The 16,799-nt window shown below is 55.5% G+C and overlaps 5 protein-coding genes across 5 annotated transcripts; 4 read left to right on the top strand and 1 right to left on the bottom strand.

The window, feature by feature from the left end:
* Positions 1 to 849: 849 nt before the first annotated feature.
* On the top strand, positions 850 to 1,680 carry ACO1O0_004499 (uncharacterized protein; the record flags this gene model as incomplete). Its single annotated transcript, XM_083193938.1, has 1 exon — positions 850 to 1,680. The coding sequence occupies one exon, from the start codon at positions 850 to 852 to the stop codon at positions 1,678 to 1,680; it is 831 nt and encodes a 276-aa protein (XP_083050886.1).
* Positions 1,681 to 6,620: 4,940 nt separating this feature from the next.
* On the top strand, positions 6,621 to 7,886 carry ACO1O0_004498 (uncharacterized protein; the record flags this gene model as incomplete). The annotated part of the gene is made up of 1 exon (XM_083193937.1): positions 6,621 to 7,886. One exon carries the CDS (start codon positions 6,621 to 6,623, stop codon positions 7,884 to 7,886), a length of 1,266 nt encoding a protein of 421 aa, XP_083050885.1.
* Positions 7,887 to 8,792: 906 nt separating this feature from the next.
* VPS15 (ubiquitin-binding serine/threonine protein kinase VPS15) lies at positions 8,793 to 13,456 on the top strand (the record flags this gene model as incomplete). Its single annotated transcript, XM_083193936.1, has 2 exons — positions 8,793 to 9,006; positions 9,075 to 13,456. 2 exons carry the CDS (start codon positions 8,793 to 8,795, stop codon positions 13,454 to 13,456), a joined length of 4,596 nt encoding a protein of 1,531 aa, XP_083050884.1.
* Positions 13,457 to 14,104: 648 nt separating this feature from the next.
* Positions 14,105 to 15,128, top strand: LEA1 (U2 snRNP complex subunit LEA1; the record flags this gene model as incomplete). The annotated part of the gene is made up of 4 exons (XM_083193935.1): positions 14,105 to 14,183; positions 14,276 to 14,316; positions 14,402 to 14,662; positions 14,766 to 15,128. 4 exons carry the CDS (start codon positions 14,105 to 14,107, stop codon positions 15,126 to 15,128), a joined length of 744 nt encoding a protein of 247 aa, XP_083050883.1.
* Positions 15,129 to 15,508: 380 nt separating this feature from the next.
* Positions 15,509 to 16,315, bottom strand: ACO1O0_004495 (histone-fold-containing protein; the record flags this gene model as incomplete). The annotated part of the gene is made up of 4 exons (XM_083193934.1): positions 15,509 to 15,903; positions 15,963 to 16,053; positions 16,113 to 16,198; positions 16,252 to 16,315. 4 exons carry the CDS (start codon positions 16,313 to 16,315, stop codon positions 15,509 to 15,511), a joined length of 636 nt encoding a protein of 211 aa, XP_083050882.1.
* Positions 16,316 to 16,799: the final 484 nt, after the last annotated feature.

Genomic DNA, 16,799 nt, shown 5'->3' with positions numbered 1-16,799 from the left:
TAGACACCACTAACCGCCCCTAGACACCCACTATAACAGCCCTGCCACCAGATGGACCAGTCCAGGCTGCTCTGCTATTCCAGCCCCAAATGACTCTGTGCAGAGCCGACTGGATGATTCCCACGATAGTACTCCGTACATCTCACCTAAGACCAATGTGCTAATATCGGCAACCGCACTTCACCCCAAGAAGTCCTTCGAACCCCCAAGCTGTCGCATCCATTACGAGTACGCGTCCGGATGTCTTACAATCCCGTGTCTACCGTCTCTTCCGAGTCGCCGAGTCCTCAATCCCAAAGAAGAAAAAAGATCATCCTGTGTGATTTATAACATTCCAGACGCGCCCAAGCACTGATTTAGAGTTCAGGCTGGGCCACCTGCAACCGTTAGTGGCCAACTTACGCGACTGCATACCCGACTTCTGGTCAATAGTCCGACCATAATTGGTTAATAAACCGATATCGTCCACAATAGTTTGTCCCGGCCGTGTCTGGCTCTAGGGTAATAGTCTATTGCACCAACTCTTCCATGATACCACAGGCGTGATGCAATTGGATGCTTAGGCATTCATTTATAGCTATCTAGACAACAAATATATTCCCACCATCATATCGATCTTATTTTAGTCTGGGCTCATTGTGTTCGGGGCTATGTGGTGTCCGTCACATTATGCATCATCAGCGTCGAGGGCTTCAACTCTCTCAGTGGGGCATCTCTCAGCCATCACCAGCTTCCATCTCCAATCCTTCATCACCTGCCACTCAACCACTCTCGACCCTGCATCCCATGAAGGCCTCTATTGTTGCCGCACAACGCACTAGATCCTTTGCAGGACACCTCCGTACCACAATGCCCACATCTAATCCTGTCGCTGCCCCCTGGCGCGACGCCTTCGTCTCCCACATCGAGGACATGGCCGAGCCAAGCTTCGTCCTCGGCACTCTGCACCCATCTACATCATCTTCTGAATCGGAGGCAAGCATCCTCCCACGCGCCCGTACCGTCATCTTCCGCGGCATGTGGTCCAACCTGCCAGTCAACCCCAAGAATCCCGCCGAGCTTAACCCCGTCGGCGCCTATGAGACCGACCTGCCCACAATCACCACCGACGCCCGCATGGAGAAGATCCCGGAGCTCTTCCACGGTGCAGCCGCTGGAGGAAAAGGAGACGGACCAAATGAAGGACCCCAATCCCGCCGCGGCGGACCCGTCGAGGCCGTCTTCTGGATGCCCAAGGCGCGCACCCAGTGGCGCCTGCGCGGCCACACGTACATCATCGGTCCGGACGTCGACAGCCACGCCGCTGCGCCAGTACGTGACGCCCTGGCAAAGTACATGCGCCGCCGGGGTCATGATGAGGCTGGCCCCTGGAGCTGGTCGCGCGAGCTGACGGCGCACTTTGGCAACCTGAGTCCGCTCATGAGGGGCACGTTCCGCAACCCACCGCCGGGGACGCCAGTGAGCGAGACACCGGGGGAGGGCGAGGGGTATGTGATGGGCCAGAAGGTCGAGGATGTCGAGGACGAGGTTGCGAGGCGCAACTTCCGTGTCATCATAGTAGTGCCCGAGGAGGTGGACCGGGTGGACTTGACGGATCCGGAGAGGGCACGCCGGTGGAACTACAGCTTAGTCGAGGCGGAGGGTGTGGCTTCGTGGAAAGTGATGGAGCTTTGGCCGTAAGAGAGGGAGAATGAAGAGTCAATGGCTATGCGAGGGTTAGGCCCATGACCGTTGACCGCCATGATGTGTCGACGATTTGGATCAGCTGCCCGGGATGAACATGGAGAGGGCTATTTGGGCCTTTCTGGCTCTGAATTATCTCATCGACGAGTGTCTCTCGACGCCTGAATCCCCTGTTTGGTCGTTCTGTCTCACCAACCATCCCGTGCAGCCCTGACGGCACCAACCGCATCTCAAGAATCGCGGCAACCAAAATTATTTGGAGCTTCCACATACACGAAGGCGACCCTGACCCAACAGCGGGATCTGATCCTCTCAAATTCTGTTGTTGGGCATACCGAACATTGTTCCGTCGCACTATTAGGCTCCGAGCACTCTCCGTTCACATCCGCATGGGGATTTTGCGTCAGCATGTCAAAATACATATATGCTCACAAACATATTGTTGACGCTCCATCCTACCTCCAGCTACCAGGGGGGCTTCTTGAGATACAACAAAGGGACAGGTTTGATGTGAACATGGTTGGTGAATAGGGTAACGATGCCGATACATCCAGCTCAATTCAGGCATATCTCTCATGGATTTTGGTGTGGCCTCACAATGCACAGCCTATACATTCCGGAGTACTCTTGATTTTCGCCGGACATGTATTTCGGCAGCTGGATGCATCCTAGAGAGGCCCATATCTGTGGCAGTTTCCAGCAGAGGCTCGCTCTGATGGCGACAATAGTTGACTATGTTGGCTGGGGAGATGTTCATGCCGTATAAAAATATTAGCACAGCATTTGATTGTCCAGGCCTCTTGCTCTTTTCATACTATCCCAGATAATACTTGTAACCACCGGAACAATGCCTCTGGGGCTTAAAGAGAACCCTGAGATGCCGCTTGGCGTGAACTGAGGGGGATGAGATCTTTATACTAAGATGCCACGGAATGTTTGTGCGCAAGTCTAGGAGTCTGAATGTTGTCGACGAATTCCTCCTTGTTTGCCAAGGACCGTCTGCTCGATAAGCGTAGTCATGAGTGATGAGATGGCCTAGATGAAGATTGTTTCTGGGTTACATACGAAATTCAGAATGTGCGAGATCTACATATCGCGAGGCATTCATCAATTGAGGGAGGACAAAAAAAATGTGACCGGACCAACACCTAGAACTGGATAACAACTCGCTGTTGGAGGAAAACCCATAATGTCAACCATGAGGAGACGTATTAGGGCTGTGGGACCAGCGTGAGAAAGCTCCGTAGAATGGACACGTATAATATGCATCACATATCAATCATCAATACTCCGTATCCATACCTACGAGTATTATCAGTCGCACACCCCACCCCGGTGATCGGCCTTTGCATTGATGATGGCGGGGAAGGGGGCTCGACCCTCCGGCGTCGACACCGCCTCTTGCCAACCCCCCGATGAGGCTGCCCAGAGAAGCCCTGCGGTGCTCAAGATAGGCCGCCAGACTTGGGGAGTGGGCCGAGATGACGGAGCTGCATCTCATGCATTGACCTGGACCCCCCGACATGACATATCGGCTGCTTCGTTGGCAGGCTGGCAAGCGTTGAACAACCGTCACCTGACCTGGTACGAGCCAGCCCCCTTGGCGCCGTGGCGGCATCAAAATGTCTTTGTCGCCATGCGTCCAGGCACGATTTTTCGCGTGGCTGGAACATCTCGCACGTTGCTTATTACTGGTGACTAGCAATATCCATCTGTTCTCGACTGCTATGGTCAGCCGTTGGGCTCGGGAAGCCGCTGAGATCAAGGCATGTTCTAAATCGGGGGTCTAGGAGTAGTGGCGTAGAAATGCCAGTAGGACCTTGACTTGGACTGAGACCTGAGCTCATCCATGATCCACCTACGCACATTAACAACTATCTCTGTAATACGTTTTTATATTACATACCTGGGAAGTCCCGGTATTACTATGGGTTCAGTTCAGCAACGGTTCGCCTCCTCCTGCCAGTTCAGAGTTCGGAATGGGCTGATCGGCGGGGGCCCAGTGAGATTTCGTCAATGCTCTCTTGCCCCTCCTCCTGCGACACACAGAGCAGCGAAAATCACCGGCGACTTGACAGGGGTCAGAGGGGGCTCCAGCTCGGACGTTGACGTGCAGCAGAGCCGTTCGGGTGCTCTTCCGCCAACAGCTACCTTGGAAGGGAAATCATCAGCGATCATCGCCCGCAGTTCCGCACGTGCGACCGCGACAAACGCCGGTTGTCGCCGGCCGACAGACGCTGTTGGGCCGTTGGCATTGGCAAATTTTAGACGACCGTTATGTGTTAGGCTGGACGGGCCGAGCCATGGGTTGTATTAACTCGTGGGCAGTGGACGCTGGCTTGCTGGGCAGATCAGCAGAATTCTCCTGTGGTGGATTGCTATCATCCATATCTGTCTTCGCACATAGTAACCCCTTTGCGGCATACCTTACATATTTGCTGCGATATTTGCTGCGAGAAGGCGGCCGACACTTGACAGGCCTGGGTGCGAGTAGTACTTATTATCTCAAGGCTGTCGGGTGTGTGTGGAAGGGTCAAAGGTGTGGGAAGCTGCGAAAAGGTGTGGAAAGAGCGATAACCGAACGCCTTCATGCAGATCGCAGTGGTGCAAAAGACCCTGCCTGTTGTTGACCCGTTGGGCGGGGGTTTTTGGTTGCTGGTACATTGGCTCTGCAATCCCGCAATCCTACAATTTCGCATAATAATACTGGGAGATTCTGCTGACCTACAATATTGCTATGATCATATGTACCTGGGGTACCTATGTACCGACAACAGCGCCCGGCGTCCGTCCTCCGGGGAAACAAACTCGGCGAACACTCGTCGTGCTCGTGTCCCTCCCTGCAGGCCTCATCGCGATGGGAAACAAGGGACATCGCTGCATCACATGCCTTGCCGCGGCAGTATTCTAGAATTCAGGAGACATGGTTTACCATCGGTCGCACATAGAGGGCAGGCAATCAAAGGGCATGCGGCAATGGCAGGCAATGCCACCTCGGTGCGATTGTCTAGGGATGGCCTGCCCTCCGCGAACTCGGTCGAATACAACCAACCAGCAGCAACAGACATCTACAGCACCCAACAACGTACGATGCAGGATATAGGCGGGTGGCATCGACAGGGTTTTTCTTTGCCAGCAGAAGGAGAGCACGGCACCGGGCGCTTATGCAAAGTAATAATTTTACAGCAACGGCAAGACAGGGCTTGTATCTCAGACAGTCACACAACTTCCGGAAATCGACAACTTGCGCAGGGCGGGAGCGGGAGGAGCCAGCACACCACATGGCTAGCTCTGTTTTGGCTGCCCATTAGCCGGTGGCGGCCACGAGTAAACAAGTGGCTTAAATGCACGGAATGCTGCACAGTGATCACCCTCACCAGCCCGCGAGCATCTCTATGAGCACTAATACGATCAAAGGACGCATCCGACGTTAGGCCCCATTGGTTCGTACGAGCACGGTAACCGGTTGAGCGGTGGTCATAGACTCGCAGTGAGAGTGAGCCGGGGCCTGGGGGCCTGTTGTCGCATCTGGCTTGTAAGTGCCAGCCAGCATGCATCCATCGTCCTGCAGCTCCTGCCCAACTGCCCTTTTGCTGCTGCTGAGGCTGCCGTCGTCTCGTCAGTGGACATTTGCTAGGGTGACCTCCCCTCCGTCCTTGGTAATACCACCAGCGTACGCCGTCCTCGTATGGCTCCTGGGTCCTGGTCCTGTCCCAGCCAACCTGACTTTCCTGGCAACTGCGCCTTGGTGTTATGTTCGGCCCCCAATGCCCGTTGGCACAGCTTGGTAAGTATTAGATTGCTGGGGGTATGGACATGCTGTCGGGCACTGCTGTGCTGTAGCGTGCCGTGCAGTGCCGTGCTGTAGCCGTGCCAGCACTCGGGCCTGACCTCCACTGCGAATATTATTACGGATACCCGTAGTAGTATTACCTGTACAAAGTACATACCCGTAGTAGTACTACTACCTAGGTAGTTAGTTAGTCGGTAGAGTAATACAATTCGAGACAGGGCAGGGCTGGCGATTGTAGGGACACCTGTAGACACCCCACCTGCCTGTGGGGATCCACTCCTCATGGAGGGCCCCCGTCTGTGTCCCGCATTCCCGCACACTCAATCCCGTCCTCTGCAGTTCTGCAGTGCTGCACTGATCTAACAAGCCTGGGCGCAGCAGCCAACAGCCAACAGCCAACGCACAAATAAATCCCCCCATGCCTTTCCCTTCCTCCGCAGCCCTCATTCTACGAACTACTCTCCGCCTCTCTCCTGCAACGCCCCGCCTCTAATTGCGTGACTTTTGTCCTTCGACTGCAACTCGACTCGGCTGTTGCTTCCTGACCGCCTTCGGACCCCCATTCGAACCCCAGCAGTAGTAGCCGCCTCCCCGACTGTTGAGCTGCTCATTGTGGCTATTATTGCGCCTGCCTAGCTAGCGTGCCCCGTGACCTGTGGATCGGCGCTCCAGTCACCTAGTCGCTGGCTCCCGGCTTGGTCTTGCGTCTTGCCTGACAACCATCCCCGATCCGCAACCTCCACCTCTCTGCGGGCATCAACTAGGCGAATGATTGATAGGCCAATTATTCTGTCACTGTTACCATCCTTAATTTGCCTCCAGGAGTGGACGTGTTCCAACTTTCAAGTTCCAAGCCACTCCCGCAAGATCATGGTTTCGGCCTAGCCCACCTCGGCATTACCTATCCCTTCCGGTCGGCGAGCTTACCTATTTACCGTTCACTCCATCTTTGTCATCTGCCGCATCGTGTCCGCCATCAATTTCCCTCTTTCGCCTTGCTCCACGAGCCATCCACTCCTCTTCCCTCTGATCGAAAATTACCCGACACAGTCGAAAATTACCACGTTGGGTGTCCGCCACCTAACGTGTGAAACAAACTGTCAAGACGGCGTCACTCCGGCCTGCAAGCCCGAAACATTCGGCGATGGACGCGCTCAAGAACCTTACGAATAATATTCCCGACTGGCTCACTCGCCTCGATGAATTGAGTAGCCAGGTCGACAAGCGCCAGGCTGAGCTAGCCGCCATCGCCGCCGCCGAGCCCAACAACTCCTCCGAGACCAAATCCCTACGGAACAAGGGCTCAGCGGAGTCTCTGAAACCCAAAGACGATGGGCCGTCCAACATCCCCGCTCCAGACGAGCCGAGCTCAAACGACCCGCACCGACAACAACAGCAAGAACGATCACAGCAGCCATCCAAAGACCCGACATCACAATCCAAAAAGCAGCCGGGGGCGACCCAGGATGCACAGAAGCCAGCGCCCGTAGTTTCAAGTTCCGGCCCCGGTGGTATGCCATCATCACCCAAGCCTCCACGAGACGCTGCTGGCGCCGCCAACACCCGGGCATCGGCTCAGGCGAAGAAGAGGGTCAGATCGCCGTCAATGCTATCAGCGGACAACGCGCCAAAGGCATACCGGACGCGAAGCATGATCATTGTCTACTACGATAGTTATGTGCAGGGATTTTTCGACAACCTGGTGCGCTTTGTCTCTTCTAGCAGAAATCTGATGCGGAAGGCGAAGATGGCGGCTAGGGTGGCGCAGATCAAGAAGTTGGCCGAAGCGGAGGTGTCGAATGGGGATGGGGATGGTGAGGGACGCGACGGGGCCGACCCATTGCCTTCGCTGCGGTATATGAGCTCTCGGCGCATGGGACCCATAGGCATCGGGCGTCCAGGGTTTGGACCCCCCGGTGCCAACGAGAAACCTGACGTTTACGACAACCTGGACAAGGGATTGGAGTTTGTTCAGAGCACCTGCGAACATGGGGCACATCAGTTCCTACGAGATGCCGATTGCAATGATGAGATCAGAAAGATCCAGGATAGACTCCGCAAAGTGCTTGAAATGGCTCTTAAGGAGATCGAGCGAATCCTGGTGGAGGAGCCTGAACTGGCCAAAGAAACGGGCGAACTGACGAAGCCCCGCGCCTGCCGACCGATTAGTATCCGGAGAGAGCTTTCTGCGTCGTCGAAGGATAACGGTGGAGTGACACGGGAAGAAACCACTAGGCTGGACGCGGCCAAGCCTGCGAGATCTGCTCACTCCAAGAGCTCTTTTATAGAGCCGGCAACCCAGCCTATCGAGGTAGACACTACCATGAGCGGCGAGGAAGTTGACCTGGAAGCTGAGCTTCCCAAGTTGCAATATCGGTCAACTCGGGGCATGCGTAACCGCGTGTGCTGAGCCGTTTCGAGCAAACACCCGAGGGGTCTTTTGTTCCTGTTTTTGCATCAAGGCGGGGGCTCACTGGCGTTCTGGGCATAGGGGCTTCGGCTTTGATTTTATTGTGGTTTCTACGCCCTTACGAGCGGGCATTCAATCATTTATGCGGCCGAGACTGGATCAACGACGCGGGGAAGATGAGTTTCCAAGCCAGCCAACCGCTGCCTTGGAGCCATAGACACGCCGACTGTTTCTGGCTCGAACAAAAGCGAAAAAAAAGCGTGAGAGGGCAGGAACTGTTCTAGCAGATTGACTGCTCCCCGGACATTGAACTTACTACATAGAGATGACCAGTATGATGAATGGATGTTATATGACCGGAACGTGTTTATACTGTTAGTCTAGGGGTCATTGCATATAGCGGCCTGTCTTTGCCTGGGCTTTGGGTAAAGCGATGTGGTCTAATTGACGGTTACATTTTGCTATTTGTTTTTGGCCGTAGCGTTATGACACGAACTCTGTATTTCTTTGACTCTATGCGTAACATCGTCAGATGTGTATATCTAACTTAGGTAGTATTAGTAGGTGCTTGAGTATCTCGTTTGCATAGTGGTGTAGTGTGGTTGGTATAATAGTGGTTTTGGAGCTCCTGGGCGCCCCACCCATTATGGGTGGGCGCCATAAACCCACCAGCGCGAACCCCAGATGACGTCCGGCTCCCGAGCCATCAACCTGCCAGCCTGGAGACATTCCACCAAACACACAACAACCGCGCCTCGTTCCTTGGACACTCAATCGGTACGCCGACGCCATTCCTGCGATCCCCAATATGAGGACGTCTGGGCCCTTGGCGCCTGGTCCCTAGCTGCCAGCACCGTCACGAATCACGATACCATCCCTTCTCGAGCTCACCGTTAGCTGCCCGCCATGGGCCAGGGCTTCTCCCTCGCGACGCCGTCTGCCGGCTCCGCGGGCATTGATATCCCTCAGCTGGGTGACGTTCAGTACGAGAGGAGCATCGGAAATGGCCGCTTCATGAAGAGCATCCGTGGCCGCACCGACAACGGCGTCGTGCTGGTCAAGGTCCTCGTCAAGCCATACACCGAGGTCAAGCTGGACGAGTACAAGAAGAAACTCATTAGTACGAGGATTCCGGGATTATTATTTCTTGCTGGTACTAGGAAGATGAGATCGCTAACTGCCCTGTAGACGAGCGAAAGGCATTGGCCGACGTTCCCAACGCTCTCGCCTTCCAGCGGATCATCGAGACCGAGACCAACGGGTACCTCGTGCGACAGTTCCTCTACAGCTCCCTCTACGACCGTCTGAGCACGCGACCCTTCCTCGAAGACATTGAGAAGAAGTGGCTGGCGTTCCAGCTGCTCTGCGCGCTCCGCGACTGCCATGCCCGCGACATCTATCATGGCGACATCAAGGCCCAGAATGTGCTCGTCACGTCATGGAACTGGCTGTACCTGACTGACTTCTCGTCCTCCTTTAAGCCTGTCATGCTCCCAGACGATAATCCGGGCGACTTTTCGTACTTTTTTGACACCTCGGGCCGCCGCACGTGCTACATCGCCCCTGAGCGGTTCTACGCCTCTGGCGAGGAGCCGCCGCGGAAGGCGAGGATGACATGGGCCATGGACGTTTTCAGCGCGGGGTGCGTGATTGCACAGATGTTTCTTGAATCCGAGATCTTTAGCCTTGCGCAGCTGTATAAATATCGGAGGGGCGAGTATGATCCAGTCATCACCCACCTGAGTGTCATCGGGGACAAGGACGTCCGGGAGATGATCTCGCACATGATCCAGCTCGACCCGGAGAAGCGCTACTCGGCCGATCAGTATCTCCAGTTTTGGAAGGGCAAGGTCTTCCCCTCTTACTTCTATAACTTCCTCCATCAGTACATGGAGCTCATCACGGACCCCTCGTCGGGCAACTACGCTATGTCTTGCTCCTCGAAGAATCTCGGAGAGTCCGATGACCGGATAGACCGTGTATACTATGACTTCGATAAGATTTCCTACTTTCTGGGCTATCAACAGGAAAAGAGGGCGTCAAACACGCCACCGCCATCATCAAGGCTGGCCCTGGACCTGTTCCCAGTGCAGTTGAGCATTCCCAACAATAGGCATCTTGTCTCAGCAGACCTGGAGCCTCCGGAAGACGACGGGACACTGATATTTCTCACCCTCATTGTGTCCTCTCTAAGGACCACGGCTCGTGTCTCATCCAGGATCAGGGCCTGTGATATTCTGCTGGCCTTTGCCGAGAGACTCACAGATGAGGCCAAATTAGACCGGGTACTGCCGTATCTGATGACACTACTGCACAAGGACGAGACCGACATGGTCATGATATCTGCTATTAGAGCAATCACGCAGCTCCTTCAGCTCGTCAAGATGGTTACGCCCATCAACTCCCATGTCCTGGTGGAGTACATCCTTCCCCGGATGGAGATTGCCTTGGGCTCCAAGTCTCGCATGTCAAGCCCCCTAGTGAGAGCCACCTACGCCGCATGCCTGGGAAGCCTGGCCACAACAGCCCATCGATTCCTGGAATTGGCTTCAAGTCTCAGAGCGGACGGTTCAATCCCAATTACCGACCCCGAAGTGGAACCGGGCGCCGATGCCGAAGCGAACTTTGAGAGCGTGTTTGATAATGCCGGTCGCCAGCTCTTTGAGGTTCTCGAGAGTCATACGAAGCAGCTTGTCGAGGATCCAGATGTGTACGTGCGGCGGGCATTCCTGGCATCGGTCCCAGAGCTGTGCATGTTTTTTCAAGAGCACTCCAACGATATCTTGCTCACGCACTTAAACACCTACCTGAACGACCGCGACTGGGCGCTGAAGTGTGCCTTTTTTGACACAATAGTTGGCATTGCTACATTTATTGGGAGTACCAGTCTGGAGGAGTTCATGCTGCCACTGATGGTCCAAGCATTGACGAACACAGAGGAGTTGGTGGTGCAATCGGCCTTGCATTCGCTGGCCCAACTTGCTGGGCTCGGCCTCCTCTCCAGACCCAAGATCTGGGAGCTGGTCGATCTTGTCGGCCGGTTCACCATGCACCCGAATATTTGGATACGAGAGTCTGCGGCAGAATTCATATCGATGTCCGCCCAGTTCCTCGAGCTGGCAGACGTCAGGTGTATTCTGATGCCATTGGTCAAACCATACCTCAAGGTTGGCCACCTTGCCGATTTCTCGGAGCTTGTTTTGCTTGACACACTTAAGAAACCTCTTTCGCGGTCTGTGTTCGACCAGGCCATCACATGGGCTTCGAAGACGGACCGCGGCGTCTTTTGGAAATCCCTACAGCAGGTGCGGTCAGCATTCGGATCTGCGGGCAGTCTTGCCGCTAGGTCATCAAAGGACCTCTCACAGACCTCCATGGGCAAAGTGGCTCGTAATGACGAAGACGAGCAGTGGCTTGCAAAGCTAAGAAATCTTGGCCTGAAACAAGAGGACGAGGTAAAGCTTTTGGCACTTAGAGAGTTCATCTGGCGTCTGAGTAAGATGAGAGCTCGCGATGGCAATGGGGGAGACACTGCCACTCCGTCTGGATTCGTCTCCCTCAAAGCTCTCGGTGTAACTCCCCAGACCGTCTTCTTTAACGAACAGCCGCTCAAGGATCCAAGTCTGGAAGCTGACCTTGATCCAAGTGGGCCGTATACCATTGCGGATGCTTTGCTGGATGCCTCGATGACCATTGACGACTCAGTAAGTAAGAGGAAACGAGCTGCAATTAATTTGCACAGAAACCGAGTCCAGAGCGTGGGTCCACGGCCCTCACAGGCTTCTGGACGCCTCCTGTCTCCTCCAGGTACGGGACGCGCCAGCTCGATGGATTCTAGAGTGGCCCGCACCGGAACCGCCGATGACGACGCTGCTTCTATCAATGACGGGCCGTACTCCTCTCGAAGGGCCATACGACACACCGCGAGCGCACTCAGCCTCTTGGACCGCAGAGATAGCAACAAGTCCATACCAGAAACGGGAACGACGGACACCACCGCCTTTGGGGAAGTCGAAGGCCCCTTTATTCAGGGGGAGCCTGCCGAAGCGGCAACTGCGGGGGGTGTAGCACCAAAAATCGCACCTCAAAGACAGGCAAAGCACAGCTACGAAGGGACAGATCCTAACATTCAAAAGATGCTGGATAAAATGTACCTCGAGAACTTTCCACGGGATGTTAAGGACTTTGGACCCTTTGTGCAGCCAATCTCTCGAACCAAGGCCAGCAGCGTCGGCACTCAACCAAGGGAGCCTTGGAAGCCGGAGGGTAAGCTGGTCGCCACCTTTGGAGAGCACAAAGGTCCTATCAGCCGGGTGGTTGCATCTCCCGATCATGTCTTTTTCATCACAGGCGGCCATGACGGTGCCGTTAAGGTCTGGGATACCGCCCGGTTGGAGAGGAATATCACTCACCGGTCGAGGCAAACCCACAAGCATAGCGATGGTTCAAGGGTGACGGCTCTGTGCTTCATCGAAAACTCCCATTGCTTCGTGAGCTGCGCAAGTGATGGCAGCGTTCATGTGGTCAAGGTCGACACTATCTCCGCAGGGGGTGTTATTAGGTATGGCAAGCTGCGCCTACTGCGGGAGTACAAGCTGCCTGAGGGCGAGTCTGCGGTTTGGTGCGAGCACTTCAAGCACGAGACAAACTCGGTCCTCGTGCTCGCCACCAACCGGTCGAGGATTCTGGGTATCGACTTGAGGCTTATGAACCTGCTGTATGTGCTCGAGAACCCGGTGCACCATGGCACACCGACATGCTTCTGCGTTGACAGGAAGCGGAATTGGCTGTGCTTGGGCACGTCTCATGGTGTAGTCGATCTGTGGGACCTGCGGTTCAAGATGAGGCTCAAGGCTTGGGGAATACCAGGCAAGGGACCCATTCACCGACTCAACGTCCACCCCACCAAGGGTAGGGGCAAGTGGGTGTGTATCTCTGGCGGGACCAGCCTAGGTGAAGTCACGGTCTGGGATCTGGAAAAGACAAATTGTAGGGAGATTTACCGGACGGGAAGTAGTAAGGACGGGCCCAAGGGATACGAGGCCTGGGAGGTGGATGAGGACAAGCCGGAAGGGATGCTCGGGCGGTTCGCAACGAACCTCGAGAGCAGCGAGGCGGCAAATGCCGACCGGGGCGTGCGTGCTATGATTGTGGGCACGGGGACCGCCGAGGACTCGAGGGAGGTCCGGCACGCCTTCATCGTCACGGGTGGGTCGGACAAGAGGCTGAGGTTCTGGGATGTTGGTCGACCGGAGAACTCTTGCGTCTACAGCGGCCTGCACCCAGACGACCCCAAGCCGTCGTACTCGACCACCAACCCTATGGGGGGCCTGACGCTCACGACGGAGCGGTTCCCGCGACATACGCCCACAGCTCCTAACGCTTCCAAGGGCGGCAAGTCCGGGAGCAATGGCAGCGGGCGGCCGCCTCGGTCGACGGTGATTTCGTCGCAGCAGCAGCAGCTTCTGCAGTCGCACCTCGACTCGATCCTTGACGTGGCACTGCTGGAGTATCCGTACCCGATGAGCGTGTCGGTGGACCGGTCTGGGGTTGTTTTTGTGCTTCAGTGAACTGGGAAGCCGGAGTCTTATTATTTCATGGGTTGGGTTTCAAAGACTTAGGTATGGTGCTTGAACGAGCAGATCTTAGAGTAGACCGCTGGGAACATTGATATGGTTGACCATGTGTGTTTGACGCCTATGACGAGGGTTGATAAGAACCAAATGATATGCCCCTAACGACACCATGATTTAGTGTGCTTAGTACAATTTTATATATGATTGATTCACTCCCAAGCCACTCCAAATGCCCACAACATTGAAAACTTGACATGCCTCCTAGCATTCCTCCTTGGGTGTTGGTGAAGCTGTTCTGAGCCAGCCTCAGCCAATCCAACTGTGGCGCAGATAGAAGAGACGTGTGGCGGGGTAGCTTGAGCCCCACAAAAATTCCTGGCCGCCTCGCCTGGATCCTCGCCAGAGCCAAAAGCTTCAATTCTCAGCCTTGCCCTTGATCCCCAGACCCATTCGCCATCTTATTCTGCATTGTACACCTGCTCACTTATATCTGCGCCATAAAATCTACCCCAGGATCCAGATACCGATTGAGAAGAGCGACCTAGCCCACCCGCCGCAACCCGACGAGTGCCCGCCACCGCGACAGGTCCATCCGTCCCCATATTGCATCCCTAGCTGCGATCGAGGTAACGACAATCCAAGATGAGGCTCACGGCGGAGCTCATCCGGGACTCCCTCTCCTATCTCAACCCGCTCAAGGAGCGAGAGCTCGATCTCCGAGGTGCGTTACGAAAAGAGCAGATGCTACACTTTGTTTGATCTATGTCAAGGAAGAGCAGAGTTGATACCAATCGTCCATCGATTGTAATACAGGCCACCGAATTCCCGCCATTGAGAATCTGGGTGTCGCCGGCGTGAGTCCCCTCCTCCATTGCACAGTCCACTCCTCTGTTTGGGCAAAGTTTAGACAGGCCGCTGACCAGCCGCGCGCTCCCACAGCCCCACGATGCGATAGACTTCACCGACAACGACATCCAGGTCCTGGGCAACTTCCCCCTCTCGCCGCGCATCACGACGCTGCTCCTCGCCCGCAACCGTGTCGCCACCATCCAGCCCAGCCTGCCCTCCGCGGTGCCCAACCTGACCAACCTGGTCCTCGCGTCCAACAGCATCGTCGAGCTGGCCGACCTTGATACGCTGGCCGGATTTCCGCACCTAACGCACCTCGTCCTAGAGGATAACCCCGTGACAAAGAAGGAGGTGAGCAGGAATCCAACTCCCGTCCTTATTCTCCTCACAGCAATTTGGGAGGATACACCAGGGGCTATGAGATCAATCGGCTGACATGCTTTGGCTGGCGCAGAACTACCGGTACTGGGTCCTCTGGCGGTGTCCCAGCGTACGCTTCCTCGACTATGCCAAGGTCAAGGAGGCGGAGCGCGAGCACGCCCGGGAGCTGTTCGGCACGGCCGAGGAGCCCACGGCCCTGGCGACGCAGATCATGGGCCAGAAGTCGCGGGGCCTCGCCGCCGCGGGCGCGGCTAACGGCCCCGCCGCCCAGGCGCCCTCCAAGCTGTCGCGCATAAAGCTCACCGACGCCGAGCGCAAGCGGCTGCAGGAGAAGATCCGGAACGCGACGAGCCTGCAGGAGATTATCGCGCTGGAGAAGGAGCTCAACGAAGGGCGGCTGCCGACTGGCGTACACGGGGATGCTATGGAGGAGTGAAAGAGTGGATTCTTGCTTTTAGGGGAGGAGGGGAGGAGGGGAGGGTGGCTCTTCGGTTGTGAATGGTTCCGTGGCGGTAGGATACAGCAGGTTTCGTGCCTTTTAGGTCTTGAAAGAGAAACAGGAAAAGGATAAAATAAGAGATTCACGGGTGTTTGTTCTATTTGACACAATGGCTTGGGTCGGGTCTCTTGTACATAACACTTCTTTTTGCAACGGTGTGCTGGCTAGAAAACACAACGCAAACACATGCATCCCACCACCAAGGTACTTTATGTCCTCTTGACAGTTGAAGCAATGGTAGTTGACCTTGCCCCTCCCAATTCCTAGGGGCGCAGTCTAAAGTGAACTACACGGTGGCAAGTCCGCAACAGAGATTCCTATCCTGTCATGTGGACATCCCCATCGCGGTTCACGGCTCCCTGGGCCTGCCTCATCTCCATCTCGAGCTGCTCGCTGGGGTCCTCGCCAGCGGTGTGGGCCGACGCGACTGACGGGCGCGCCGATGGGGAGTTCATAAAGCTGAAGGAGGAGTCGCCGTTGACGAGGGAGGTGTCGCCGTTGTTGTTGATGCTGGTGCCGTTGGTGGCGAGCTGCGAGGAGGAGCGGCGCCGGTTGGCGGCGGCGGCGCCAACGCTCTCGTCGCCCGTCTTGATGTCGCCGCGGAGGCGGGACTGAGTCGCCTGGGAGGAGGCCTTAACGTGCTTGTAGGGGACCGTCTTGGGGACTACGTCTTCGAGGAACTCGAGGTTGTCCTGGCGGGCGATGGCGTTGGCTAGAGGTTGTTAGCATGGTGGTGAGGGTTAGTCTGGGACGTGTGGCGCGTCAACTAACCGACATCCTTGTACTGGATGTTGCGCCGGGGCTTGGTGTCGACCTTTGCTTGTGTGTGTGATTCCTCGGCGAGATGCTGGATGAACATTTCCTAATGTATGATGAGAAGGATGGTCCTCTGAGGATTCGAAGAAACGGGTAGATTCTCACAGCGGCCAGGGTGATGACAAAGGCGGCATTGTTGGAACAAATGCCGATATCAGAATCCTGGGCTATTATCCTCTTGATCCTTGACACTGCATGGGCATCAGTCGATGTGAATGGCTGTATATTGAGATGAGGGACTCACGTGGCAGCTGGGCCTGGCCTGTGGGCTCTTTTCTAGGAGGGATGGCGGTGGTGTTGTACGGCATGGTGGGCTAGGGAGTATTTTGAATATAAGATAATAGATGAAGAAAACTAGGCAGAGTGTTCCTGGTGCCGTGTCGTGTTAGTTTGGATGTCTGATCTTGAGAGAAGCATGTCATGTCATGTGCCAAAGGCTGGCTGCTGACTGTTGTTGCATGGAGGCGAGGGGACGTACAGATCGCGCTGCAGTATGAGTCCCAGATGGGTCCGAGAGCCCTAAAGTGCCACACGAGAGTCTATCCTATCCAGGGGGGTCTGTGATACCTGGACCAGCTGCAGAAAAGCCCCTGCTGTCCAGAGATTTGAGGAAGAGGCGATGAGAGGCGAGGGATAAGATGAATCGACGGTGGCTTGGGCGTTGCAGAGGATTACTGATGTGCGAGAAGGGTTCGTACTATGTCAGGCGTGCAAGCGTCGGAGCATGAAAGTTGTGGCGATGTTGAGTTTTGGGGTTGGTGGTGGTTTGAGGCTTCTCCATGCTGAAGACCT

This window comes from Amphichorda felina (assembly GCF_050947745.1).
Source record: "Amphichorda felina strain 45539 chromosome Unknown scaffold_4, whole genome shotgun sequence".
Classification (NCBI taxonomy): domain Eukaryota; kingdom Fungi; phylum Ascomycota; class Sordariomycetes; order Hypocreales; family Bionectriaceae; genus Amphichorda; species Amphichorda felina.
The sequence above is the reverse complement of the archived record's forward strand: the minus strand, read 5'-3'. Positions and strand labels throughout refer to the sequence as shown.